General features: G+C 41.7%; 1 protein-coding gene across 1 annotated transcript; it reads right to left on the bottom strand.

The window, feature by feature from the left end:
• Nucleotides 1-27: 27 nt before the first annotated feature.
• On the bottom strand, nucleotides 28-3,155 carry LOC147341267 (uncharacterized protein CXorf66 homolog). Its single transcript, XM_086386510.1, has 3 exons — nucleotides 3,059-3,155; nucleotides 2,224-2,380; nucleotides 28-1,041 (listed from the first exon to the last, which is right to left on the bottom strand). The coding sequence occupies exons 1-3, from the start codon at nucleotides 3,144-3,146 to the stop codon at nucleotides 201-203; spliced, it is 1,086 nt and encodes a 361-aa protein (XP_086242636.1). The 5' UTR covers nucleotides 3,147-3,155; the 3' UTR covers nucleotides 28-200.
• Between the last annotated feature and the right edge of the window lie 24,843 nt (nucleotides 3,156-27,998).

Below are 27,998 nucleotides of genomic sequence, written 5' to 3'. Positions count from 1 at the left end.
CAATAATAATTACAACAAAATCAGTTGTTATGTCACACATTTATTTACTATTTTTCAAGTAAATTGCCTCGAGATGGATATAAGTCTAATCTCAATAGTGATACCAAGTGGAGTTTTCCTCTACCAGGTTCTTAAATATGGTGAGCATATAATAATTCATAGAAGCTTGCTTCTGCATGGGTGGTCTTTCTTTTGATCCCTTAATTATTTTGGGAGTTTTTATACATGTCTTCCTTGCATTTTATATTGCACATTATAATCACCTCCCTGTCACTCTCACCATCACTGTTGTATGTTGTGATATCACTGTCACTCATGTTGCCATACACTGTGTTGTATTTGGGTTGTTTCTTTTTATACGACTTGTAAAAGTGCTTCAATTCCCGTGAAAACAGTGTAACTGGAACATGCTTTTTATTTGCGTCTGAAACATGAGTGATGAACGGCTCAGAAACAGCTCTGCAAACAAGGCACTTTTCCTTGTAGCATCGACAAAACTTCACTGGATGAGGCCTAGATAATATTTCTGCCCTACCTGCACTAGCTGGGCATTTTAGTTTAAGATATCTCTGGCGTTTGGTCAGTTTATCTACACTTGATTGCTCAGGGAAGCTTTGATTCTTTGGATAGGGTAGAGGAGTTTTGGTTGGCTTGACCCGACACTGTAGACTTGGTGGCCAAGTTGACTTGATGGCTTTCTCTGGATAGGATGGACTGACCTGACTGACTAGCTTATGGGCATGAGCCTGCCTATGTGCCTTTTTTGGACTGCATGTTCTATGCAACTTTTCCTGGGGGGGTGATCCTAACACTTTTTTGGGAGCTGATGGCTTGGATGGTGTTTTTTGACTCGAGGGCCTGACTAACTTTTCTGCACTTGAAGGAACTTTTCGTGGACTTGAGGGCCCAGATGACTTATCTATTCTGGATACCACGGATTGTCTTTCTGGATCACCCAGACCAGCAGTCAGTGACTTGGAGTCAGTAAATGATATTTTAGATGACCTGGATGCCTTGATGGTGATATCTTCTTTCTTGTCCCTGAAAATACAGAGGATTTGGAATATGACAATTTAAATCAGAGGAGCAAGATTGCTGTTACCAGAAAATATGGGCTATTGTGTCAATTTAGACTTGTGGTCTTTTTGTGGCTCTAGCAGGAAAATTGAACACAGTAAGAATCGGAGTGTGGTGAAAACTATGACTCAGGTTACAGATTTGAACTCGTGTTGAATGCTTTTCTTTTTCTTTTTCTTAATTTTGCTGTGTCAACCACAATGTATAACCATATAGTCTATATATGCAATGACACAAACTTGTTTCAAATCTACTGTTGAGAGGGAGAGAGAGAATTTATCTAATCCAGAAATTATAGTTTTCACAAAAAAGCCACAAGTTGATATGCAACTGAGGCACAAATGTCACAACCTGTCACATAAAAAAGTCTTAGACCAAATTCATTGTTTTCCTATCATATTTACACCATCAAGGTTTGTAACCATACATATTAATCCTCACATGCTAACTCTAAAACTGAAGGAATAGAACAGTGGTATATTTCAGTCACCAGTCCTTGGATTGGGAAATTTTTAGAGACCCAGTATACCAAGTGCCAGCCTAGTCCTCCTATATTAAAGCCAGGGACTAGAATCACTGAACACAGTTGAAAATTTTTCATGTTATTACATCTCAAAATGATAGATTATCCAAAATGTGTTACTATCTTTGGAATGCAGAGACCCAACTCCTTCTCCCCTGAGATTTTGATTCTGTCTTATTTAGATAGTCATTCCCTCTTTTCATAGACTCAACTTACAATGAAATTAGCAGCCTGGGGCTCAAGTGAACCCTGAATAGGAGATAGTTTTGGCTAAAGTTGATAATGTACTTGAGATAATTTAAGAGCTTCATTTAAGTGAACATATCCAGCCCACAAGATGTTGGTAGCTCTTCTGAAGTCTCAAGTTAATGGTAAGTAACAAAACAACAGTGAACCCGCTTACGTGTGAGTGCGCATGCGTGTGCAGGTACAGTTCTTCATGCGCGTGCACACCCACCTCCTCACCTCACCCTTACACCCCGCCACTTTGTATTTTTAGTTCAAAGGTGTAAGACTTAATGTGGCTGCTTTGGGGACTTCCCCGCTCTCACAGTTATAGAGTATAGTGAAGAACGCGTGCCTCCCCACAACCTTGTACTTTTATTCAAAGGTGTAAGACTTACTTGGCTGCTTTATGGGCTTCCTCGCTATCACAGCTATAGTGAAGCAAGCAGGTACACGTGACCATATAGCCAGTGATAAGGGTACCAATTATAATAATGAGTAGACGTCGCCATAATTCCTGCAGTTTGGTCTGCTTGAATTCAGCACGTGTAGTTACTATGAAAGAACATGTATCATCAGAACATGTGCTTGGGAACCAAGTTTGCTTCCATTTTGATGGGGGTTTGTTACTGTAGATCCAAGTCAAATCTCATCATCAATTATTTCTTTAAGCATGATAACCACTGTCATTTTCCTCCCTCTATCACCTCCCCAGCCAGTCACAGTCTACAAGCCAAATCTGGGAGCTGTCTTTGGCTAATCAGTATAATTACCTAGGTTACCCCACATCGTGGCTTGTTCAACCCATTACCTAGGTATTTGAATGTGTGAATGCACTGGAGTGTTGATGTCTGTGTGAACGTGTATGGTGGGAAAAGGGATGGGACAAGAAAACACAGTTCTTGAAACCTACTATGTGTTAGGTACCATGCTAGATTCATTCACATAGAATTTTCTGATGTGGCTGGTGGGGGAGGTGCAGGGGTTGGTGGATTGGGTGGGGAAGGGGAATGAAAGGGGACAGTAAGGCTGTACTCTTCATGTTTCTATGTTTGGAATGTTTACACAGAAGTAAAACTTTCAGGTGTTGTCCTAGAAATTCTCGAAGACCTTCTCATAGTAAAGTAGAATAAACAGCAGATTTCTTACACACAGCTAGCTTGTCTAATTAAGTACTGGAATACATTTAACATAATAGATCATAATTTCTAGGTTTTAAGGTTAGGGACATACCTGCAGTAGCAGATCCATTGCTTTCATTTCTATCTAAACAACTACTTGTCCAAATTGATAAAAGGAGGACATAAATGAAGAGATTCATGTCCAGGACCTTGTTGTCCTGTTTCCTCTCCCAAGGAAACTGCTGAATTTAACATGACTCAGCTTGTTTTAGGGGCCTATGACTTCATAATCATTCTATGTCATATCCTGACAGCATAATCTCACCATGGTGACACATGAGCTCCTGGGTACAAATACTATGAAAAGACTTTTAATCCTTTATTTCTCCATGACATCAAATATTCTATCAGATTTGAACCAAAAAGTTTGAGGCATTATTAAGCACAGAAGGCAGAGAAAATGAGTTAGCTCTAGATACTGAAGAACTATTTTTCTTTGTTAAATGTTAAGGAGGCACCTTACAGCCCTATAGTAGTTCTTAATGTGTTTTAGAGGTTAAATCATCCTGGGGTATAAGTTTGTAGGAATTTTTCTTACTAAAATTAAGATTTTTAATGTCCCTCAAGCTTTTTATTGAGCTGCTTTTAATGGGTACCACTAAAGACTTTCTGGCTAGTGAGTGACATGATGAGCTCTCTATTTTAGACCCAACCCCAGCCCCCCCCCCCCCCCAGCTCTTATATCGGAACTAGATTGCTAGGGTTAAAGTAATTTTGACAGTTAGAAGGCTGTTATGTAGGTCCACCTGATAGAGGATGGTGGCTTGAAGCAGAGTGGTAAAGATGGAGAGTAATCAATGTATTGGAGGAGTCTTTTGATGTGGGTAGGATTTCAGGAAGGGCAGGCCATAGGGCATGAGGGAGAGAGAGGTAGCAAGGACGATTCATTGCTTCAACAAAAGCATGCTGGAGATCTATGTGACAGGAAGCTTTGTGTTAAGCATGAGCATTCAGACAGTCACAGTCCCTGCCTTTAAGAGTTGGAAATCTAAAGGGAGAGACAGACATGTAAATAACCAATCACTAGGTTATGTAATGGGGCTTCCCTGGTCGCTCAGCTGGTGAAGAATCTGCCTATAATGCAGGAGAACCAGGTTTGATTCCTGGGTCAGGAAGATCCCCTGGAGAAGGGATAGGCTACCAATTCCAGTATTCTTGGGCTCCCCAGGTGACTCAGACAGTAAAGAATCCACCTGTAATGTGGGAGACCTGGGTTCAATCCCTGGGTTGGGAAGATCCCCTGGAGAAGGACATGGAAACCCATGCCAGTATTCTTGCCTGGAGAATCCTCATGGACAGAGGAGCCTGGCGGGCTGCAGTCCGTGGAGTTGCAGAGTCAGACATGACTGAGCAACTAAGCAGCAGCACAGCAGAGCACAGCACAGCACGGTGTATATAATGGGATTTCCAGGCATCGCTAGTGGTAAAGAACCCGCCTGCCAATGTAAGAGATGTGGATTCAATCCCTAGGTTGGGAAGATCCCCTGGAGGTGGGGGGCACGGTAACCCACCCCAGTATTCCTGTCTGGAGAATCCCATGGACAGAGGAGTCTGGCAGGCTGCAGTCCACAGGGTCACACAGCATTGGACATGACTGAAGTGACTTAGCATGCATGCACACAGGGTGTGTAATGTCATATGCAGGCTGTGATGTCACAGGATACAGTGCCACAAGATCATGCAAAAGGACTATCTCTTCAAAGTGGGGAGTCCTGGAGGAGATGACCCTTGATCTGAGGTGGGTTTTTGTGTGTGTGTTTTATTTATTTATTTATTTTAAAATTATTTCCTTCTTTTTTTTTTTCTTTTTTTTTTTTACTGTTAATTTAATTAATTTTATTTTATTTTTAAACCTTACATAATTGTATTAGTTTTGCCAAATATCAAAATGAATCCACCACAGGTATACATGTGTTCCCCATCCTGAACCCTCCTCCCTCCTCCCTCCCCATACCATCCCTCTGGGTCGTCCCAGTGCACCAGCCCCAAGCATCCAGCATCGTGCATTGAACCTGGACTGGCATCTCGTATTTTAATTGAAGGATAGTTACTTTACAATATTGTGGTGGGTTTTGCCATACATCAGCATGAATCAGCCATGGGTGTACATGTGACCCCCACATCCTGAACCCCCCTCCCCACTCCCTTCCCACTCCATCCCTCTCGGTTTTCCAGAGCACTGGTTTTGAGTGCCGTGCTTGATGCATTGGACTTGCACTGGTCATCTATTTTACATATGGTAATATACATGTTTCTTTTTTTAAAGTGTATAAATTTATTTATTTTAATTGGAGGCTAATTACTTTACAATATTGTATTGGTTTTGCCATACATTGACATGAATCCACCATGGGGGTACACGTGTTCCCCATCCTGGACCCCCCTCCCACCTCCCTCCCCATCCTATCCTACTGGGTCATCCCAGTGCACCAGCCCCAAGCACCCTGTATCATGCATCAAACCTGGACTGGTGATTCATTTCACATACGATAATATACATGTTTCAATGCCATTTTCCCAAATCATCCCACCCTCGCCCTCTGCCACAGAGTCCAAAAGACTGTTCTGCGCCTCTGTGTCTCTTTTGCTGTCTCACATACAGGGTCATCATTACCATCTTTCTAAATTCCAGGTGGCTGCAACGTGCGCGCTAAAACGCAGCCAAGAGGAGTTACCCAACGTCCGAGGTCAGGGGCAGAAGCCAAGAGGACCCCATGCCCAAAGGGCGGTGGCCAAGAGGAGTTACCCCACTTCCGAGTCAGGGGGGGGCGGCCGGGAGGAGATACCCCATGCCCTTAAGCCCAAGGCCAAGGGTGGCGGGCGGGCTGGAGGAGCTACCCCACGCCCCCATGCCCGAAGCCAGGGGCGGTGGCCGGGAGGACCAACCCCAGGCCATGGCTGCCCAGGCACAGGAGGGCCTAGAGGAACTATCCCATGGTGAAGGTCAGGAAGGGTGGCAGTGAGGAGATACCCCTCGTCCAAGGTAAGGAGCATTGGCTGCACTTTGCTGGAGCAGCCGTGAAGAGATACCCCACGCCCAAGGTAAGAGAAACCCAAGTAAGACAGTAGGGGTTGCAAGAGGGCGTCAGAGGGCAGACACACTGAAACCATACTGACAGAAAACTAGTCAATCTAATCACACTAGGACCACAGCCTTGTCTAACTCAATGAAACTAAGCCATGCCCGTAGGGCAACCCAAGATGGGCGGGTCATGGTGGAGAGATCTGACAGACTGTGGTCCACTGTAGAAGGGAATGGCAAACCACTTCAGTATTCTTGCGTTGAGAATCCCATGAACAGTACGAAAAGGTAAAATGATAGGATACTGAAAGAGAAACTCCCCAGGTCAGTAGGTGCCCAATATGCTACTGGAGATCAGTGGAAAAATAACTCCAGAAAGAATGAAGGGATGGAGCCAGGGCAAAAAGAATACCCAGCTGTGAATGTGACTGGTGATAGAAGCAATGTCTGATTCTGTAAAGAGCAATATTGCATAGGAACCTGGAATGTCAGGTCCATGAATCAAGGCAAATTGGAAGTGGTCAAACAAGAAATGACAAGAGTGAATGTCGACATTCTAGGAATCAGCGAACTGAAATGGACTGGAATGGGTGAATTTAACTCAGATGACCATTATATCCAGTATTGCGGGCAGGAATCCCTCAGAAGAAATGGAGTAGCCATCATGGTCAACAAAGGAGTCCAAAATGCAGTACTTGGACGCAATCTCAAAAACGACAGAATGATCTCTGTTCATTTCCAAGGCAAACCATTCAATATCACAGTAATCCAAGTCTATCCCCCAACCAGTAATGCTGAAGAAGCTGAAGTTGAATGGTTCTATGAAGACCTACAACAGCTTTTAGAACTAACCCACAAAAAAGATGTCCTTTTCGTTATAGGGGACTGGAATGCAAAAGTAGGATGTCAAGAAACACCTGAAGTAACAGAGGCAAATTTAGCCTTGGAATACGGAATGAAGCAGGGCAAAGACTAATAGAGTTTTGCCAAGAAAATGCACTGGTCATAGCAAACACCCTCTTCCAACAACACAAGAGAAGACTCTACACATGGACATCACCAGATGGTCAACACTGAAATCAGATTGATTATATTCTTTGCAGCCAAAGATGGAGAAGCTCTATACAGTCAGCAAAAGCAAGACTGGGAGCTGACTGTGGCTCAGACCATGAACTACTTATTGCCAAATTCAGACTTAAATTGAAGAAAGTAGGGAAAACCACTAGACCATTCAGGTATGACCTAAATCAAATCCCTTATGATTATACAGTGGAAGTGAGAAATAGATTTAAGGGACTAGATCTGATAGATAAGAGTGCCTGATGAGCTATGGAATGGGGTTCGTGACATTGTACAGGAGACAGGGATCAAGACCATCCCCATGGAGAAGAAATGCAATAAAGCAAAATGGCTGTCTGGGGAGGCCTTACAAATAGCTGTGAAAAGAAGAGAAGTGAAAAGCAAAGGAGAAAAGGAAAGATATAAACATCTGAATGCAGAGTTCCAAAGAATAGCAAGAAGAGATAAGAAAGCCTTCTTCAGCGATCAATGCAAAGAAATAGAGGAAAACAACAGAATGGGACAGACTAGAGATCTCTTCAAGAAAATCAGAGATACCAAAGGAACATTTGATGCACAGATGGGCTCGATAAAGGACAGAAATGGTATGGACCTAACAGAAGCAGAAGATATTAAGAAGAGATGGCAAGAAAACACAGAAGAACTGTACAAAAAGATCTTCACGACCCAGATAATCACGATGGTGTGATCACTGACCTAGAGCCAGACATCCTGGAATGCGAAGTCAAGCGGGCCTTAGAAAGCATCACTATGAACAAAGCTAGTGGAGGTGATGAAATTCCAGTTGAGCTATTCCAAATCCTGAAAGATGATGCTGTGAAAGTGCTGCACTCAATTTGCCAGCAAATATGGAAAACTCAGCAGTGGCCACAGGACTGGAAAAGGTCAGTTTTCATTCCACTCCCAAAGAAAGGAAATGCCAAAAAATGCTCTAACTACCGCACAATTGCACTCATCTCACATGCTAGTAAAATAATGCTTAAAATTCTCCAAGCCAGGCTTCAGCAATATGTGAACCGTGAACTTCCTGATGGCATCCGGTCCCATCACTTTATGGGAAATAGGTGGGGAAAGAGTGGAAACAGTGCCATACTTTATTTTTCTGGGCTCCAAATTCACTGCAGATGGTGACTGCAGCCATGAAATTAAAGGATGCTTGCTCCTTGGAAGGAAATTTATGACCAACCTAGATAGCATATTCAAAAGCAGAGACATTACTTTGCCAACAAAGGACCATCTAGTCAAGGTTATGGTTTTTCCTGTGGTCATGTATGGATGTGAGAGTTGGACTGTGAAGAAGGCTGAGCGCCGAAGAATTGATGCCATTGAACTGTGGTGTTGGAGAAGACTCTTGAGAGTCCCTTGGACTGCAAGGAGATCCAACCAGTTCATTCTGAAGGAGATCAGCCCTGGGATTTCTTTGGAAGGAATGATGCTAAAGCTGAAACTCCAGTACTTTGGCCACCTCATGCGAAGAGCTGACTCATTGGAAAAGACTCTGATGCTGGGAGGGATTGGGGGCAAGAGGAGAAGGGGACAACAGAGGATGAGATGGCTGGATGGCATCACTGACTCGATGAACGTGAGTCTGAGTGAACTCCGGGAGTTGGTGATGGACAGGGAGGCCTGGCGTGCTGGGATTCATGGGGTCGCAAAGATTCGGACATGACTGAGTGACTGATCTGATCTGATCTGATTGGTGTTTTTCTTTCTGGCTTACTTCACTCTGTATAATAGGCTCCAGTTTCATCCACCTCATTAGAACTGATTCAAATGCATTCTTTTTAACGGCTGAGTAATACTCCATTGTGTATATGTACCACAGCTTTCTTATCCATTCCTCTGCTGATGGACATCTAGGTTGCTTCCATGTTCTGGCTATTATAAACAGTGCTGCAACAAACATTGGGGTACATGTGTCTCTTTCAATTCTGGTTTCCTTCGTGTGTATGCCCTGCAGTGGGATTGCTGGGTCATATGGCAGTTCTATTTCCAGTTTTTTAAGGAATCTCCACACTGTTCTCCATAGTGGCTGTACTAGTTTGCATTCCCACCAACAGTGTAAGAGGGTTCCCTTTTCTCCACACCCTCTCCAGCATTTATTGGTTTTAGACTTTTGGGTAGCAGCCATTCTGACTGGCATGAACTGGTATCTCATAGTAATTTTGATTTGCATTTCTCTGATAATGAGTGATGTTGAGCATCTTTTCATGTATTTGTTAGCCATCTGTATGTCTTCTTTGGAGAAATGTCTGTTTAGTTCTTTGGCCCATTTTTTGATTGGGTCGTTTATTTTTATGGAATTGAGCTTCAGGAGTTGCTTGTATATTTTTGAGATTAGTTGTTTGTCAGTTGCTTCATTTGCTATTATTTTTTCCCATTTTGAAGGCTGTCTTTTCACCTTGCTTATAGTTTCTTTTGTTGTGCAGAAGCTTTTAATATTAATTAGGTCCCATTTCTTTATTTTTGCTTTTGTTTCCAATATTCTGGGAGGTGGGTCCTAGAGGATCCTGCTGTGATTTATGTCAGAGAGTGTTTTGCCTATGTTTTCCTCTGCTACTGCTACTCCTTCTAAGTCGCTTCAGTCGTGTCTGACTCTGTGAGACCCCATAGACGGAAGCCCAGCAGGCTCCCCCATCTCTGGGATTCTCCAGGTAAGAACACTGGAGTGAGTTGCCATTTCCTTCTCCAATGCGTGAAAGTGAAAAGTGAAAGGAAGTCGCTCAGTCGTATCCGACTCCTAGCGACCCCACGGACTGCAGCCTACCAGGCTCCTCTGTCCATGGGATTTTCCAGGCAAGAGTACTGGAGTGGGGTGCCATTGCCTTTTCTAATGTTTTCCTCTAGGAGTTTTATAATTTCTGGTCTTATGTTTAGATCTTTAATCCATTTTGACTTTATTCTTGCATATGGTGTTAGAAAGTGTTCTAGTTTCACTCTTTTTCAAGTTGTTGACCAGTTTTCCCAGCACCACTTGTTAGAGAGATTGTGTTTTCTCCATTGTATATTCATGCCTCCTTTGTCAAAGATAAGGTGCCCACAGATGTGTGGATTTAACTCTGGGCTTTCTATTTTGTTCCATTGTTCTATATTTCTGTCTTTTTGCCAGTGCCATACTGTGTTGATGACTGTGGCTTTGTAGTAGAGCCTGAAGTCAGGCAGGTTGATTCCTCCAGTTCCATTCTTCTTTCTCAAAATTGCTTTGGCTATTCGAGGTTTCTGTGTTTCCATACCAATTGTGAAAGTATTTGTCCTAGCTCTGTGAAAAATACCATTGGTAGCTTGATGGGGTTTGCATTGAATCTATAGACTACTTTGGGTAGTATACTCATTTTCACAATATTGATTCTTCTGATCCATGAACATGGTATATTTCTCCATCTATTTGTGTCGTCTTTGATTTCTTTCACCAGTGTTTTATCATTTTCTAAATATAGGTCTTTTGTTTCTTTAGGTAGATATATTCCTAAGTATTTTATTCTTTTCGTTGCAATGGTGAATGGAATTGTTTCCTTAATTTCTCTTTCTGTTTTCTCATTATTAGTGTATAGGAATGCAAGGGATTTCTGTGTGTTGATTTTATATCCTGCAACTTTACTGTATTCATTGATTAGCTTTAGTAATTTTCTGGTGTAGTCTTTCAGGTTTTCTATGTAGAGGATCATGTCATCTGCAAACAGTGAGAGTTTTACTTCTTCTTCTGCAATATGGATTCCTTTTATTTCTTTTTCTGCTTTGATTGCCGTGGCCAAAACTTCCAAAACTATGTTGAATAGTAGTAGTGAGAGTGGGCGCCCTTGTCTTGTTCCTGACTTTAGGGGAAATGCTTTCAGTTTTTCACCATTGAGGATAATGTTTGCTGTGGGTTTGTCATATATAGCTTTTATTATGTTGAGGTATGTTCCTTCTGTTCCTGCTTTCTGGAGGGTTTTTTTTTTTTTTGTCATAAATGGATGTTGAATTTTGTCAACAGCTTTCTTTGCATCTGTTGAGATAATCATATGGTTTTTATCTGTCAGTTTGTTAATGTGTATTACATTGATTGATTTTTGAATATTGAAGAATCCTTGCATCCCTGGGATAAAGCCCACTTGGTCATGATGTATGATCTTTTTAATATGTTATTAGATTCTGTTTGATGGAATTTTGTTAAAGATTTTTGCATCTATGTTCACCAGTGATATTGGCCTATAGTTTTCTTTTTGTGTGTGTGGCATCTTTGTCAGGTTTTCCTGTTAGGATGATGGTGGCCTCATAGAATGAGTTTGGAAGTTTACCTTCCTCTGCAATTTTCTGGAAGAGTTTAAGTAGGATAAGTGTTAGCTCCTTTCTAAATTTTTGGTCAAATTAAGCTGTGAAGCCGTCTGGACCTGGGCTTTTGTTTGCTGGAAGATTTCTGATTACAGTTTCAATTTCCATGCTTCTGATGGGGTCTGTTAAGATTGTTCTATTTCTTCCTGGTTCAGTTTTGGAAAGTTGTACTTTTCTAAGAATTTGTCCATTTCTTCCAAGTTGTCCATTTTATTGGCATATAGTTGCTCGTAATAGTCTCTTATGATCCTTTGTATTTGTGTGTTGTCTGTTGTGATCTCTCCGTTTTCATGTCTAATTTTGTTAATTAGGTTTTTCTCCCTTTGTTTCTTGATGAGTCTTGCTAATGGTTTGTCAGTTTTATTTATCTTCTCAAAGAACCAGCTTTTGGCTTTGTTGATTTTTGCTATGGTCTCTTTTGTTTCTTTTGCAATTATTTCTGCCCCAATTTTTAAGATTTCTTTCCTTCTACTAACCCTGGGGTTCTTCATTTCTTCCTTTTCTAGTTGCTTTAGGTGTAGAGTTAGGTTATTTATGTGACTTTTTTCTTGTTTCTTGAGGTAAGCATGTATTGCTATGAACCTTCCCCTTAGCACTGATTTTACAGTGTCCCATAGGTTTGGGGTTGTTGTGTTTTCATTTTCATTCGTTTCTATGCATATTTTGATTTCTTTTTTGATTTCTTCTGTGATTTGTTGGTTATTCAGCCGCGTGTATTTTCAGCCTCCATATGTTGGAATTTTTAATAGTTTTTCTCCTGTAATTGATATCTAATCTTACTGCATTGTGGTCACAAAAGATGCTTGGAATGATTTCAGTTTTTTTGAATATGCCAAGGCCAGATTTATGGCCCAGGATGTGATCTATCCTTAAGAAGGTTCCGTGTGCACTTGAGAAAAAGGTGAAATTCATTGTTTTGGGGTGAAACGTCCTATAGATATCAATTAGGTCTAACTGGTCAATTGTATCATTTAAAGTTTGTGTTTCTTTGTTAATTTTCTGTTTAGTTGAACTATCCATAGGTGTGATTGGGCTATTAAAGTCTCCCCCTATTATTGTGTCATTGTTAATTTCCCCTTTCATACTTATTAGCATTTGTCTTACATATTGCGGTGCTTCTATGTTGGGTGCATATATATTTATAATTGTTATATCTTCTTCCTGGATTGATCCTTTAATTATTATGTAGTGTCCTTCTTTGTCTCTTTGCACAGCATCTGTTTTAAAGTCTATTTTATCTGAAATGAATATTGCTACTCCTGCTTTCTTTTGGTCTCCATTTGCATGGAATATCTTTTTCTAGCCCTTCACTTTCAGTCTGTATGGGTCCCTTGTTTCGAGGTGGGTCTCTTGTAGACAACATATATAAGGGTCTTGTTTTTGTATCCATTCAGCTAGTCTTTGTCTTTTGGTTGGGGCATTCAACCCACCTACATTTAAGGTAATTACTGATAAGTATGATCCCGTTGCCATGGGCTTGAGTTTATACACCCTTTCTGTGTTTCCTGTCAAGAGAAGATCCTTTAGCATTTGTTGAAGGGCTGGTTTGGTGGTGCTGAATTCTCTCAGCTTTTGCTTGTCTGTAAAGCTTTTGATTTCTCCTTCATATTTGAATGAGATCCTTGCTGGTTTCAGTAATCTGAGCTGTAGGTTATTTTCTTTCTTCACTTTAAGTATGTCCTACCATTCCCTTCTGGCCTGAAGAGTTACTATTGAAAGATCAGCTGGTATCCTTATGGGAATCCCCTTGTGTGTTATTTGTTGTTTTTCCCTTGCTGCTTTTAATATTTGTTCTTTGTGTTTGATCATTGTTAATTTGATTAATATGTGTCTTGGAGTGTCTTGCCTTGAGGTTATCCTGTTTGGGACTCTCTGGGTTTCTTGGACTTGGGTGACTATTTCCTTCCCCATTTTAGGGAAGTTTTCAACAATTATCTCCTCAAGTATTTTCTCATGGTCTTTCTTTTTGTCTTCTTCTTCTGGGACTCCTATGATTTGAATATTGGGGCATTTAACATTGTCCCAGAGGTCTCTGAGGTAGTCCTCATTTCTTTTAATTCTTTTTTCTCTGTTTCATTTATTTCTACCATTCTATCTTCTACCTCACTAATCCTACCTTCGGCCTCCATTATTCTACTGTTTGATCCCTCCAGAATGTTTTTGATCTGATTTATTGCATTATTCATTATATATTGACTCTTTTTTATTTCTTCTAGGTCCTTGTTAAACCTTTTTTGCATCTTCTCGATCTTTGTCTCCAGGTTATTTATCTGTAAATCCATTTTGTTTTCAAGATTTTGGATCATTTTCACTATCATTATTCGGAATTCTTTATCAGGTAGATTCCCTATCTCTTCCTCTTTTGTTTGGTTTGATGGGCATTTATCTTGTTCCTTTACCTGCTGGGTATTTCTCTGCCTTTTCATCTTGCTTATATTGCCTGGTTTGGGGTGGCCTTTCTGTATTCTGGCGGTTTGTGTTTCATCTTTATTGTGGAGGTTCTTCCCTGTGGATGGGGTTGGATGGTTGGCTTGTCAAGGTTTCCTGGTTAGGGAAACTTGTGTCAGTGTTCTGGTGGATGGAGCTGGATTTCTTCTCTGTGGAATGCAAGAGTGTACGGTAATGAGTTTTGAGATGTCAGTGGGTTTGGTTTGACTTTGGGCAGCCTGTATATTGAAGCTCAAAGCTGTGTTCCTGTTTTGCTGGAGAATTTGCATGGTATGTGTTGCTTTGGAACTTGTTGGCCCTTGGGTAGTGCTTGGTTTCAGTGTAGGTATGGAGGCATTTGATGAGCACCTATTGATTAAAGTTTCCTGGAGTCAGGAGTTCTATGGTGTTCTCAGGATTTGGACTTAAGCCTTCTGCCTCTGGTTTTCAGTCTTATTCTTACAGTAGCCTCAAGACTTCTCCGTCTATACAGTGCAGATGGGAAGACAGCTAGATTTATGATGAAAACTTTTCCACAGTGAGGGACACCTGGAGAGGTACACAGAGTTACATGGAGAAAAGAAGAGGGAGGAGGGAGATAGAGATGACCAGGAGGAGAAGAGAGAGAATCAAAAGGGGAGAGAGAAAGCTAGCCAGTAATCAGTTCCCTATGTGCTTTCCTCAGTCTGGATCCCTCAGAGATGTTCATGGAATTACACAAAGAAGAGAAGCGGGAGGAAGGAGACAGAGGTGGCCCAGGGGATAAAAGGGGGAATCAAAAAGGAGAGAGACAGATCTAGCCAGAAATAAGTTCCCTAAGTGTTCTCCACATCACAGAACACACAATGAGATTGACAGAGTTGGGCAGAGAAGAGAAAGGGGAGGGAGGAGATAGAGATGACCTGGTGGAGAAAAAGGAGAGTCCAAGGGGGGAGAGCAATCAAGCCATTAATCTCACTTCCAAGTAAAAATGGGTACTGAAGATTGGGTTCTTAATGCTACAAAATTGATAACAAATACCAAACAGCAAAGATTAAAAATTTAGAGTAGATATTAGATTCTCAAAAATACAATATTAAAGAAAAAAACAAAGTCATAAGAATTATAATATGTGTGTGTATGTGTGTGTGTGTGTGTATATATATATGTATATATATATGAAATTTCCTTTAAAAATAGGGTCCTTTTTTTTTTGCAAAGTAATAGTAGGTAATAAAAATGAAAACTAAATGAGTAATTGAGGACTTAAAATAAAAAAAATAAAAATTAATAAAATGATAATAGCAAAAATATATCTAGGGCTTTCTCTGGTGTTGTGGACAGTGTGGGGTCAGTTCATTTTCAGATAGTTCCTTGATCTGGCTTATAGTTCTCAAGATCTATAGGCCCCTTCCTATGTCAAATCAGTTCAGTTCAGTCACTCAGTCATGTTCAACTCTTTGTGATCCCATGAACCGCAGCATGCCAGGCCTCCCTGTCCGTCACCAACTCCCAGAGTTCACTCAGACTCACGTCCATGGAGTCAGTGATGCCATCCACCCATCTCCTTCTCTGTCGTCCCCTTCTCCTCCTGCCCTCAATCCCTCCCAGCATCAGAGTCTTTTCCAATGAGTCAACTTTTCGCATGAGGTGGCCAAAGTACTGGAGTTTCAGCTTTAGCATCATTCCTTCCAAAAGAAATCCCAGGGCTGATCTCCTTCAGAATGGACTGGTTGGATCTCCTTGCAGTCCAAGGGACTCTCAAGAGTCTTCTCCAACACCACAGTTCAAAAGCATCAATTCTTCCGCACTCAGCCTTCTTCACAGTCCAACTCTCACATCCATACATGACCACTGGAAAAACCTTGACTAGATGGACCTTTGTTGGCAAAGTAATGTCTCTGCTTTTGAATATGCTATCTAGGTTGGTCATAAATTTCCTTCCAAGGACTAAGCGTCTTTTAATGTCATGGCTGCAGTCACCATCTTCAGTGATTTTGTAGCCCCAAAATATAAAATTTGACACTGTTTCCACTGTTTCCCCATCTATTTCTCATGAAGTGATGGGGCCGAATGCCATGGTCTTCGTTTTCTGAATGTTGAGCTTTTGGCCAACTCTTTCACTCTCTACTTTCACTTTCATCAAGAGGCTTTTTAGTTCCTTTTTGCTTTCTGCCATAAGGGTGGTGTCATCTGCATATCTGAGGTTATTGATATTTCTCCTGGCAATCTTGATTCCACCTCGTGTTTCTTCCAGTCCAGCGTTTCTCATGATGTACTCTGCATAGAAGTTAAATAAGCAGGGTGACAATATACAGCCGTGACACACTCCTAGACCAAAGGGGCCCAGTCAGCTGGTGGCAGACTCCCAGTGAAGGCACCTGGAAGAGTAGGCCGTAAATCTACAGGCTCGGGTGGAAGCCCGGCCGGTCCCCAGACCTCCATGGGACTGGACTCTGACCGAAAGGGCCTAGTGTGAGTGGTGAGACCAGAGGCAGCCTAGGGCCTTGCGCTGTATGCTCAGTTTTTTTTTTTTTCTCCTGGATCTCGATCCTGGCCCTGGAGTGCTTCCGGCTTCACATTCTGCACCCTTGGCACGTTGGTTTTGTAATGCTGGTGAGGTCTGTGTGGCCCCAGTGTAGAGGTGACACCAGGTTTTTTTTCCTACCCTAAACTGTAAGCCTCTGGAGGGGTATACATTCTCTACCAGATTATGAGATTTGTACACTTTCAGACACTCTACTCCCTTGGTAACAGCAACTTCTTGCCGTGAATAGATGACTTTCTACTCCTTGTGAAGACATTGTTAAGAAGCAGGAATTGCTTGAGGATTCTCTAAACAGAGAGTGGTCTGCTGCTGCTGCTAAGTCACTTCAGTCGTGTCCGACTCTGTGCAACCCCATAGATGGCAGCCCACCAAGCTCCCCCGTCCCTGGGATTCTCCAGGCAAGAATACTGGAGTGGGTTGCCATTTCCTTCTCCAATGCATAAAGTGAAAAGTCAAAGTGAAGTCTCTCAGTCGTGTCCAACTCTTAGTGACCTCATAGACTGCGGCCCACCAGGCTCCTCTGTCCATGGGATTTTCCAGGCAAGAGTACTGGAGTGGGGTGCCATTACCTTCTCCGGACAGTGGTCTAGAAAATCGAAATATCTAGAAACGAATAGTGTATATTTTCAGCCAGGTACATTTTTACATTTCTCTTGAGGGCCGTGTCTGCTACTGCATCTGATGGTATCTTAAGAGGGCTTCCACCCCAGAACCTAGATTCACTACTTTCCCTATGTCCTCACAACACTATGGTTTTGAAAAGCTATCCTTAAACTGCATTTGCTGGTGCTGGCTCAAGTCTAGACCTACGAATATATGGCTCATTTTAGACTTAACAGTTGATAGAACTATCAAATGAAATTCACTTTTATGATCAGAATGATTCCAAAATATTTGTTCTTTTGACACATTACACCTTAGTTCTGCTATGGCTTTTTATAGTCTTTTGGTTTGAGACTTGGAAAACCTAAAAAAAAAAAAAATGAAAATTCCTTATCATGATCCAATATCTGCTTATTGAGCACTTGTCCTGTGCAAAGTAACATGCTAGCTCCTGAAAAAAAGGTCACAGTCTTTTCCTTGATGACCCCATTCTTTTCCCATTCTAGAGGTGATGACACAAACGTTTTATGGGCATCTCTCAAATCGTTTTCTACACATTTACGTAACTACCAAGTACATGATAGACACAGCCACATAACGTACATAAGTGGGATAATTCCGTGAGTGTTGTTTTTCAGAGTTTTAGAAAATTACACAACTACATGTACACTCCTATTCATAGCAGTATCATTCACAAGAACCAAAAGGTGGAAACAACTCACATGCCCATCAACAGGTGAATAGATAAACAAACTGTAGCATGTGCATACAGTGAAATATTATCCACCCTTATAAAGGATTTAAATTCTGAGGCATGCTAGAGCATGAATATAATTCATGAAATAACCTTGAATGTAATTACACTAGGAAAGAAGCCAGTCACAAAAGACCAAATAATGTATGATTACACTTACATGAGCTACCATAAAATAGTCAAATTGATAAAGATAGAAATTAGAATGATGGTTACCAGGGACTGGGCAGAAGGGAGAATGCAAAGTTATTGTTTAGTAGATACCAAGGAAGGCGCCAAGATGGCGGAGGAGTAGGACGGGGAAAACACTTTCTCCCCCACAAATTCATCAAAAGAGCATTTAAACGTCGAGTAAATTCCACAAAACAACTTCTGAATGCCGGCAGAGGACATCAGGCACCCAGAAAAGCAACCCAACTCCTCGAAAGGAGGTAGGAAAAAATATAAAAGACAATAAAAGAGACAAAAGAGGGAGGGACGGAGTTCCGTCCCGGGAAGGGAGTCTTAAAAAGAGAGAAGTTTCCAAACACCAGGAAACCTTCTCACTGCCGAATCCATGCCGAGCTTTGGAAGCACAGAGGACAACATAACAGGGAGAAAAAATAAATAAACAATTAAAACTCGCAGATTGCGAGCCCTACGGTAACTCCTTCAGCGGAGAAGCAGCGCAGACGCCTGCATCCACCATTAGCAAGCGGGGGCTGGGCAGGGAGGCGCGGCGCGGGCTGCATCGCTGAGAGTAAGAATCTGGCCTGAATACCCTGAGCACTATCTGAGCGAAATAATTTGGGCTAGCAAACCAGACTGTGGGATATCTACCATGCAAAAAGCCAGCCCTAACCTAAGACACCGCCAGCCCGCGCAGGGAACAAAGGACTAAACAGAGGTAGCCGGCTGCAAACCTTCCCCCTCCGGTGACAGGCAGCCAGAGCCGGAAGGGGGCAATCGCAGCCCCAGAGAGACATTATCTATAAAACTGGCTTCTTTGCTAACTAAAACTTATTGGGGGTCTGGAGGGTCAACATCTGCCTGAGAAGGTGCGCCGGTTTTACACCCAGATAACCAAGTGGCGGGGAGGTGATAAGTCGCAACATTGGCGCTCACCAAACACCTCATCACCTGAGCTGCTCGGACCTGGGAAGAGCACAAAACGCAGCCCCAACTGAGTCTGCGCCTCTGAGGACTACCTGAGTGCCTGAACCTGAGCGGCTTGGACCTGGGAGGTGTATGCAACCCAGGGCCAGCCTCGGATTGTTCCCGGCGGAACAACCTAGAGCCTGAGCAGTGTGGGCAGGGAGGCTACACGCGCCGTGAGCGGGGGCAGACCCAGTGTGGCTGAGGCACTGCGAGCGGACGCCAGTGTCATTTGTTTGCAGCATCCCTCCCTCCCTCCCCATAGCGCGACTGAACAAAGAGAAGAAATACAGCTCTACCCACCAGAACACCGACACAAGCTTCCCTAACCAGGAAACCTTGACAAGCCACCTCTACATACCCACACACAGCGAGGAAACGCCACAATAAAGAGAACTCCACAAACTGCCAGAATACAGAAAGGACTCCCAAACTCAGCAATTTAAACAAGATGAAGAGACAGAGGAATACCCAGCAGATAAAGGAACAGGATAAATGCCCACCAAACCAAACAAAAGAGGGAGAGATAGGGAATCTACCTGATAAAGAATTCCAAATAATGATAGTGAAATTGATCCAAAATCTTGAAATTAAAATGGAATCACAGATAAATAGCCTGGAGACAAGGATTGAGAAGATGTAAGAAAGGTTTAACAAGGACCTAGAAGAAATAAAAAAGAGTCAATATATAATGAATAATGCAATAAATGAAATTAAAAACACTCTGGAGGCAACAAATAGTAGAATAACAGAGGCAGAAGATAGGATTAGTGAATTAGAAGATAGAATGGTAGAAATAAATGAATCAGAGAGGATAAAAGAAAAACGAATTAAAAGAAATGAGGACAATCTCAGAGACCTCCAGGACAATATTAAACGCTACAACATTCGAATCATAGGGGTTCCAGAAGAAGAAGACAAAAAGAAAGACCATGAGAAAATACTTGAAGAGATAATAGTTGAAAACTTCCCTAAAATGGGGAAGGAAATAATCACCCAAGTCCAAGAAACCCAGAGAGTCCCAAACAGGATAAACCCAAGGAGAAACACCCCAAGACACATATTAATCAAATTAACAAAGATCAAACACAAAGAACAAATATTAAAAGCAGCAAGGGAAAAACAACAAATAACACACAAGGGAATTCCCATAAGGATAACAGCTGATCTTTCAATAGAAACTCTTCAAGCCAGGAGGGAATGGCAAGACATACTTAAAATGATGAAAGAAAATAACCTACAGCCCAGATTATTGTACCCAGCAAGGATCTCATTCAAGTATGAAGGAGAAATCAAAAGCTTTTCAGACAAGCAAAAGCTGAGAGAATTCTGCACCACCAAACCAGCTCTCCAACAAATACTAAAGGATATTCTCTAGACAGGAAACACAAAAATGGTGTATAAACTCGAACCCCAAACAATAAAGTAAATGGCAACGGGATCATACTTATTAGTAATTACCTTAAACGTAAATGGGTTGAATGCCCCAACCAAAAGACAAAGACTGGCTGAATGGATACAAAAACAAGACCCCTACATATGTTGTCTACATGAGACCCACCTCAAAACAGGGGACACATACAGACTGAAAGTGAAGGGCTGGAAAAAGGTTTTCCATGCAAATTGGGACCAAAAGAAAGCAGGAGTCACAATACTCGTATCAGATAAATTAGACTTTAAAACAAAGGCTGTGAAAAGAGACAAAGAAGGTCACTACATAATGATCAAAGGATCAATCCAAGAAGAAGATATAACAATTATAAATATATATCCACCCAACATGGGAGCACCGCAGTATGTAAGACAAATCCTAACAAGTATGAAAGGAGAAATTAACAATAACACAATAATAGTGGGAGACTTTAATACCCCACTCACACTTATGGATAGATCAACTAAACAGAAAATTAACAAGGAAAAAAAAACATGTATCTATAAAGCTCACTAAAGCAAAGCACAGTAAAATGAGGTATGGCAATAAAAGGCATTAAATTTATCAAATAAAAAAAAATTAAAGTGCTGAAAAATTAAAGCTGTCAAAAAAATAAATAAATAAAAATAAAAATAAAATACCCAGTTATTGAATGAAAAAAAAAAAATACTGAGAGAAATTTTTCTACCCATCACAGATGCTTCCAGCCATATCATTACATGATCTACAAAATAAAAGTCCATTAGTTAAAGGAAACAGTAATTGATACTCAACTTAGTGATCTGAAGGAAAATGTATCTCAAGGCTCAAAGGCATAAGTTGAATAGAAGTTCTTACGCTAAAAATAAAGATACAACGTCTTTCCTGCTCTCTGATTACAGAGAACTTTCATATTCTCACCAACTTAAGTACATCTAACAGATAAAGAAGCCCACTAATTTTAGTTATTTAAGTTATTAATTTAATCTGATGTCAGAGATTCAAAGGACACCTACTAACTATAAAGCACCATGGTACATAATACGTAAGGACAGAAAGGAAGTAAGTGATGTTATCTATACTAGCTCACAGGAGGAGAGCAGGACTTGTCTCTGGAGTCCAGGAAAAAAATATTAGTAGCTCTAATTATATATGAAAATTGTAAATTTACAGATTATTACTATCTAGTTTAACCTAAACTGAAACCCACAAAATGGGCACTGATTTAAACAGATTCTCACAAAGAAACACCACATTGAACATGCACTAATAGTAAGACAAAATGTGCCCACATTCAAACAAGCAGAGCTAACACACACACACACAAAAAGTGAACACTGGTACCAGAGCCCAGCTGACTGGGAGAGAAAGTGTGCCAAGTGCCAACAGCACCGATTTTATATTGTGACTGTCACCAAAGTTTCCAAAGATGGCCGGTATTTATATTCCCATGTGCCTTTTTCCCCCAGCGCTTTGATACTCCCTATGAAGAAGGAGGGTCTATTCCCTCTCCCCTTGAACCTGGTTGGGACTTCACTCAGCCTCAGTGAATTGCAGCAGAAGAGATGCTAGAGGATTTCTGAGGATTGGTCATTGAAAGCCACATCACTTCTGCTTGGCCCTCTCTTTCTTGAGATGCCAGTCCATGGAACACAGCCCCCATCCTGTGTGGAAGCCCAGGTTACGTGGAGAGTCCAGGTGAGGCTGTTCCCGATGACTGTCCCAACTAAGTTCCAAGCTTCCAGCTGTTAATAGCATCACCCGCCAGACATGTGAGTGAATGAGACTTTCAATGATCCCAGCTTATGCTGAATAGAGCAGAGATGAACTTCCACTGCAGAAAGTATTAGTCGCTCAGTCGTGTCTGACTCTTTGCGACCCCAGGGACTATAGCCCACCAGGCTCCGCTGTCCATGGGATTCTCCAGGCAAGAATACTGGAGTGGGTAGCCATTCCATTTTCCGGGGGATCTTAATGATCCAGGGATTGAACCCAGGACTCCCGCATTGCAGGCAGATGCTTTACGATCTGAGTCACCATGGCTAATCACCACTGCTGAGCCTTGCCCAAATTAGATTAGTGAGTAAAATGAACATTGTATAGCTTTAGGCCATAAAGTTAGAGGGTAATTTTGTTGTAAGTAATAGTACTGGAATGGTTACTTCCCTAGATCTGGAATCCAGGGTCCTGAAAAGGTTACTAGACTCCATTGTCACCAAGTCAGTCTCTTCCAGGCCCATCTAAATCTTGGTTCCCCTAAGGATGCTCCCTGTGACTATGACCACCTCCCCACATTGGCCTTGTTTCTGAACAGCTGGGCTTCTGCACACATCCATCCTCATCATACCTAAAAAAAAAAAAAAAAAAATTCTGAGACATGCTAGAGCATGAATGGACCTTGAATATAATTATGCTAGTAAAGAAGCCAGTCACAAAAGACCAAATACTGTATGATTACACTTACATGAGCTACCATAAAATAGTCAAATTGATAAAGATAGAAATTAGAATGATGGCTACTAGGGACTGGGCAGAAGGGAGAATGCAAAGTTATTGTTTGGTAGATACCAAGTTACAGTTTGGGATGCTAGAAAAAATTCGAGATGGATAGTGGTGATGGTTTTGAGTGTATTTAATGCCAGTGTGAATGTATTTAACACTACTGAATCATACACTCACAAAGGTTAAAATGGTAAATTTTAGGTTATGCATATTTTACCACAATTTAAAAACTGGGGAAAAAAAGCACACAACTAATGATTTCCTTTTAAGAAAGTCAAACGTAAACATTTGCAGTGTAAAACATGACGAACCCCACTGTCCACTTCCCCACTCCCTCCCATTCTGCTCTCCTGAGGTAAATGCTTGCAGACGGTCTAGTGTGCGTTCTGAGTCTTATCTGTGAACTGACATATATTACAGAGCAAAGTTCTTGGGCCAGATTGGGTTAAAATCCTGGCTCTACCATTGGCCAACTTAGTGACCCTTGGGCAAGTAAGAGTTTCTGTGCTTTAGGTTCTTCACATGTAAAGGAAGAATGGTAATTGAAGCTTCTGAATGAGGGTCCCAGTGATGATTATATTAGATAATGCACTTAGCACAGTACGTAGCACTTAAGTGGTCAAGAAATGTTAGCTTGCTATTGAATGTAGTGTGTTCATCTTTGGAGAATGAGCAAAGTAGGCCGGCAGATAATACCTGTGACATTAAAAGCAGAAAGCAAGGACTGGATGAAATTTGAGGAGGGAGGCCAGAAAGGGCAGCAGTAAAACCCAAGGAAGGAAATGAATGGCTGCCAATCAAATCTAGCGTCTACCAATGGGACAAAATGTAGAGGAGATACAAGGAATCACAGAGAGAGGCACAGTAATAACAGAGACTATCATATACTACTCTCAGTAAAAGACAAATCAAATGGACACAAAATTATTAAGGAGATAGAAGATGTAAATGAAATAATTGATAGAGTCCATCTTATGGATATACATAGAACTTTGTACTCCCTCTTATTTTCTCACGAGCATGACAAGTTGTTTTATCTGCTTGGAATGGGAAATCGATTATTTTGGAAAACCACTTCTCCCCACCCCAGCCTAGTTCTGGAAAGGGGTAGCAGTGATAGAATCCCTCCTAACTGGCAACAAGGACGAACATGTGGCTCAGGCTAGACAAGTAATCATTTCCTATCTTTGGCCATAGTGGTTGGTTTATAGTTGGCCATGTGACTCAGGACAGGTGAACCAGAGGTCTTCAAGTTTTTTCAATTTGGGCTAAGAAGTTCCTTTAGCACCACAGGTGGTATACCTGATATGGGAAACCTGAATTCACCATATGGTAAATTCAAGGTTATGAATTCAGAGTTGTCTGTGCCATGGGTCTGTTGGTAGGACTCAGCTAACTAGAAAGAATGAAACTGACATAAGGAGAAACAGAGATGCAAAACAGAGAGTTTTCCAAGGAGAGTCACAATTCTGATTGTTCCCAAGGCCATCTGCATCGCTGCCATTTGGTGGGTTCATTATACACATCTGTATATACTTGAGGCTTGAACAACACAGACTTGAACTGCATGTGCCTACTTATATGTGGATTTTTTCCCCAATAAATCCCAGGATGTGGAGCTGTGGATATAGCGGTCAACAGTGAAGTTTTCAACTGCAGGGAGAATCGAGAATTCCTCCCCCTAACACCATGTTGTTCAAACATGAACTGTATTCCTTCTCTTGCTGATTGGAATTGGGGCTTATGTCATTTCAGCCACAAGAGTTGTAGGTAATATGAACTGGTGTGGTATGTGTAAACAATAGGATAATGCCACAGGATGTTCCTGGGCCATTAATAAAGGAAAGTGGGGCAAAGGGAAGCCCAACATGCTTGTTCGTAGGACAGCAGCCCCCAGCCACACCTCTGTGGCACAGGGCCTGCTGCTAAGGTGTGATGAGGCCAAGGCCAACATTGACCGAAATTTCAAATTGCCCCCTTCCCACATTTGGCAGTGCACCCTGTCATTGCAAGCTTGAGCATTTCCAGTGAGAAGGATGTTCTCAACTTCCCCTCCTAATTCCTCTGTGCTTACCCACAAGACTTCCCTGCCAGTGCGGTGCATTTATCTTCTCACCTGCACATGCTCACAGCACGTGTGCACATGTGCCCTCAAATGCCTTCATGGACACACATGTCAGTATCCATGGGAACTCAGGTGAGATTTCATAAAAGAAAGTATCTGTAGGACAAAAAATTTTGTCTTGTTGACCTTTAAATCATTGGTGTTTAAATCTCATGTGCCTGTTGTGCTCTAGTTATTGCCACATAAACAGCAAGAAGCTGTTTTGATCTCAGCTGCCTGTCCAGTCTCATTTTATTCAGTGTCCAACATTAATGAACTGGCAGTTCATTACTTTCTAGGTCTTGAGCATCCACCAAAGGAGATCCTGACAGATGAGTATCCACTTCACCATTCTTAGCCTGTTCTGCCCTCGTGTGGGCAAGGGACACAAATGCTTTGGGATTTAAGCCCCAAGTTCCATTTGAAAAGAGCTCTAATGGCCAGAGATCTGTTTCCCTCCAGGGGTGAAGGAGATGTGAGTAGGACACCTAGAGAAAACATGAGTTTTAAACCGAGTAAGACTGACTCCTTTTGCTGAATCCTTACAACCGGTTCAGACTGGAGGATTTACTCCTCTGAATGCAGCGTCCCTCAGAGGATCTAGCATTTATTAGCACTGCCAGGTACCAGGCAAGGAATTCCTACAGCAGTTCTCCTGGTGCCCATTGTATTATTATTATCTTCATCTTACAGATGGTTTATTGAGGCTGGGAATGGCTAAGTAGTGTGCCCACTTCCCCAAAGCCAGGAAGTGGCAGGAGGTTTTGAAAATAAACTGGGAATATAAATGGGAAATATAAAATATAACATTTCATTAGGACATTGCATGGAAATAATCTAGGTTGTATCTATCTGTCTGTATGTTGTGGTTCAGCCATTAAGTCATGCCTGACACTCTGTGACCCCAAGGACTGCAGCACACCAGGCTTCCATATCCTTCACTAACTCTCGGATTTTGCTCAGACTCATGTCCTTTGAGTGGGTGATGCCATCCAATCATCTCATCCTTTGTTGTCCCCCTTCACCTCCTGCCCTCAGTCTTTCCCAGCATCAGGTCTTTTCCAATGAGTCAGCTCATCGCATCTGGTGGCCAAAGTATTGGAGCTTCAGCTGCAGCATGAGTCCTTCCAATGAATATTCAGGGTTGATTTCCTTTAGGATTGACTGGTTTGATCTCCTTGTCATCCAAGGGACTCTCAAGAGTCTTCTCCAGCACCACAAGTCAAAGGCATTGATTTTTCTATGCTCAGCCAAGAATTAACATGAATGCTCATGAACCCATTAACCTGAGAACACCATCAGTGCCATTAAATTTTCCACTGTATCCTTACAGGCCTGCCTCGCTGCCCTGAGATACTAACGTTTTTTTCTTTCTTTCTTTCATTTGGCTGCACTGCCTGACCAGGGATTGAACCTGCAGTCTCCACAGTGAAAGCACAAAATCCTATCCAATGGGCTGCCAAGGAATTCCTGATCGTGACTTTTAAAACATTCCTTTGGTTTTCATTAATGCTTTATCCCAGAAGTATGTGTCATTAGTTTTGCTTAATTTTTAAGTTTATAAAAATGGGATGATATTTTTCGTTTCTTCTGGAGTTTGCTTTATTCACTCAAAATTTCTTGTGACTTCCATCCATGTTCCTGTGCGCACTGCAGTTATTTTCCCCCCTGATGTATAGGACTCTATTATATGACTATACCAGAATGTTCTCATTCTCTTCTCCTGGTAATGGACACTTTACTTGTTTCTAGCTTTCCACTATTATATCCAGTGCTGCTGTAAATCCATGTACCTGCCTCTTGATGTGTATGTTTCAGTTTATCTTGGGAACATACCTGGAAGAGAATGGTTGGATTATAGGCAATGCAGATGTTCAACTTTTGCATGATAATCTAATATTTTTCCCCAAAGTGTTTGGATCACCTTATAGTCCCTCCAGAGTGTTTTAGAGTTGCCATTGTTGCAAATTCTTGCTATCATTTGAATTTTCCAGAACTTTACATTTTGTCTAAATTAGTGAGTGCAAAAAACAGTGGTATGTCACTGTGATTACTAGGAGTTTGTCAAATTTGTTTTCAAATTCAATGGCCTTAAGCTGAGTCACTGAATGGAGCAGCGGAGTAGTATTCCAGATGGATGGACCACTTAGGAGAGTTTCTTTGTCCACTTGGGCCACTGTAACAAAATATCACTGGACTATGTAGAAAGCTGAGTGCTTAAGAATTGATGCTTTTGAACTGTGGTTTTGGAGAAGACTCTTGAGAGTCCCTTGGACTGCAAGGAAATCCAATCAGCCCATCCTAAAGGAATCAGTCCTGAATATTCATTGGAAGGACTGATGCTGAAGCTGACACTCCAATACTTTGGCCACGTGATGTGAAGAACTGACTCACTTGAAAAGACCCTGATCTTGGGAAAGATTGAAGGCAGTAGGAGAAGCGGACGACAGAGGATGAAATGGATGGCATCACTGACTCAATGGACACGAGTTTGAGTAAACTCCCATAGTTGGTGATTGACATCCTGATGCGCTGCAGTTCATGGGGTCGCAAAGAGTCGGACACGTCTGAGCTACTGAACTGAACAAAATGCCACAGACCAGGTGGCTTATAAACAAGAACATCTATTTCTTACCATTCTGGATGCTGAAGTCTAAAACTGGAGTGCCAGCGTGATTATGTGAGTGCCTTTTCCAGATCACAGACTTCTTGTATCCTCACATGATGGAGGGGTATAGATCTCCCTGAGGATCTCTTCTTATTAGGGTGCTAATCCCATTCATGAGATTAGTGTGCCCTCAGGACCTAATCATCTCCTAAAGATCCCACTTCCTAATACCATCATATTGGACATTTGGATTTCAACGTATGGATTTTGAGGGAATGCAAATATTCAGATCATAGCAGAAAGAGTTCTGAATCAGGTCAGAATTTAGTACATTTAAAGAAGAGAAAAAAGTCACCACAGGTGGAACTGAGTTGAGTGTTGCTCAGTTAGCTAACCTCTCAGTACCCATGTCTTACCTGGCTTGACTTGTGAATTTTGCCAGAGTCCACCTGCCAGTCCTTATCTCTTCTGACCAGCTCTCAATGGTTGCATCATACAATATGGTGAAA

The sequence above is a fragment of the Bos grunniens genome, chromosome X (assembly GCF_055505025.1).
Source record: "Bos grunniens cultivar Pamir isolate PY7600 chromosome X, Bosgru_T2T1.0, whole genome shotgun sequence".
Taxonomy (NCBI): Eukaryota; Metazoa; Chordata; class Mammalia; order Artiodactyla; family Bovidae; genus Bos; species Bos grunniens.
Note: the sequence above shows the minus strand (reverse complement) of the source record. Positions and strands in the feature narration are given on the sequence as shown.

Excerpts from the sequence above, each read along its gene's own strand:
- LOC147341267 (XM_086386510.1), bottom strand. The coding sequence starts at position 3,146 with ATGAATCTCTTCATTTATGTCCTCCTTTTATCAATTTGGACAAGTAGT. Across the intron at positions 2,381-3,058 it reads CAATGGATCTGCTACTGCAG|TAACTACACGTGCTGAATTC; the intron begins GTATGTCCCTAA and ends GTTCTTTCATAG. Across the intron at positions 1,042-2,223 it reads GAAGCCCATAAAGCAGCCAA|GGACAAGAAAGAAGATATCA; the intron begins GTAAGTCTTACA and ends CTGTATTTTCAG.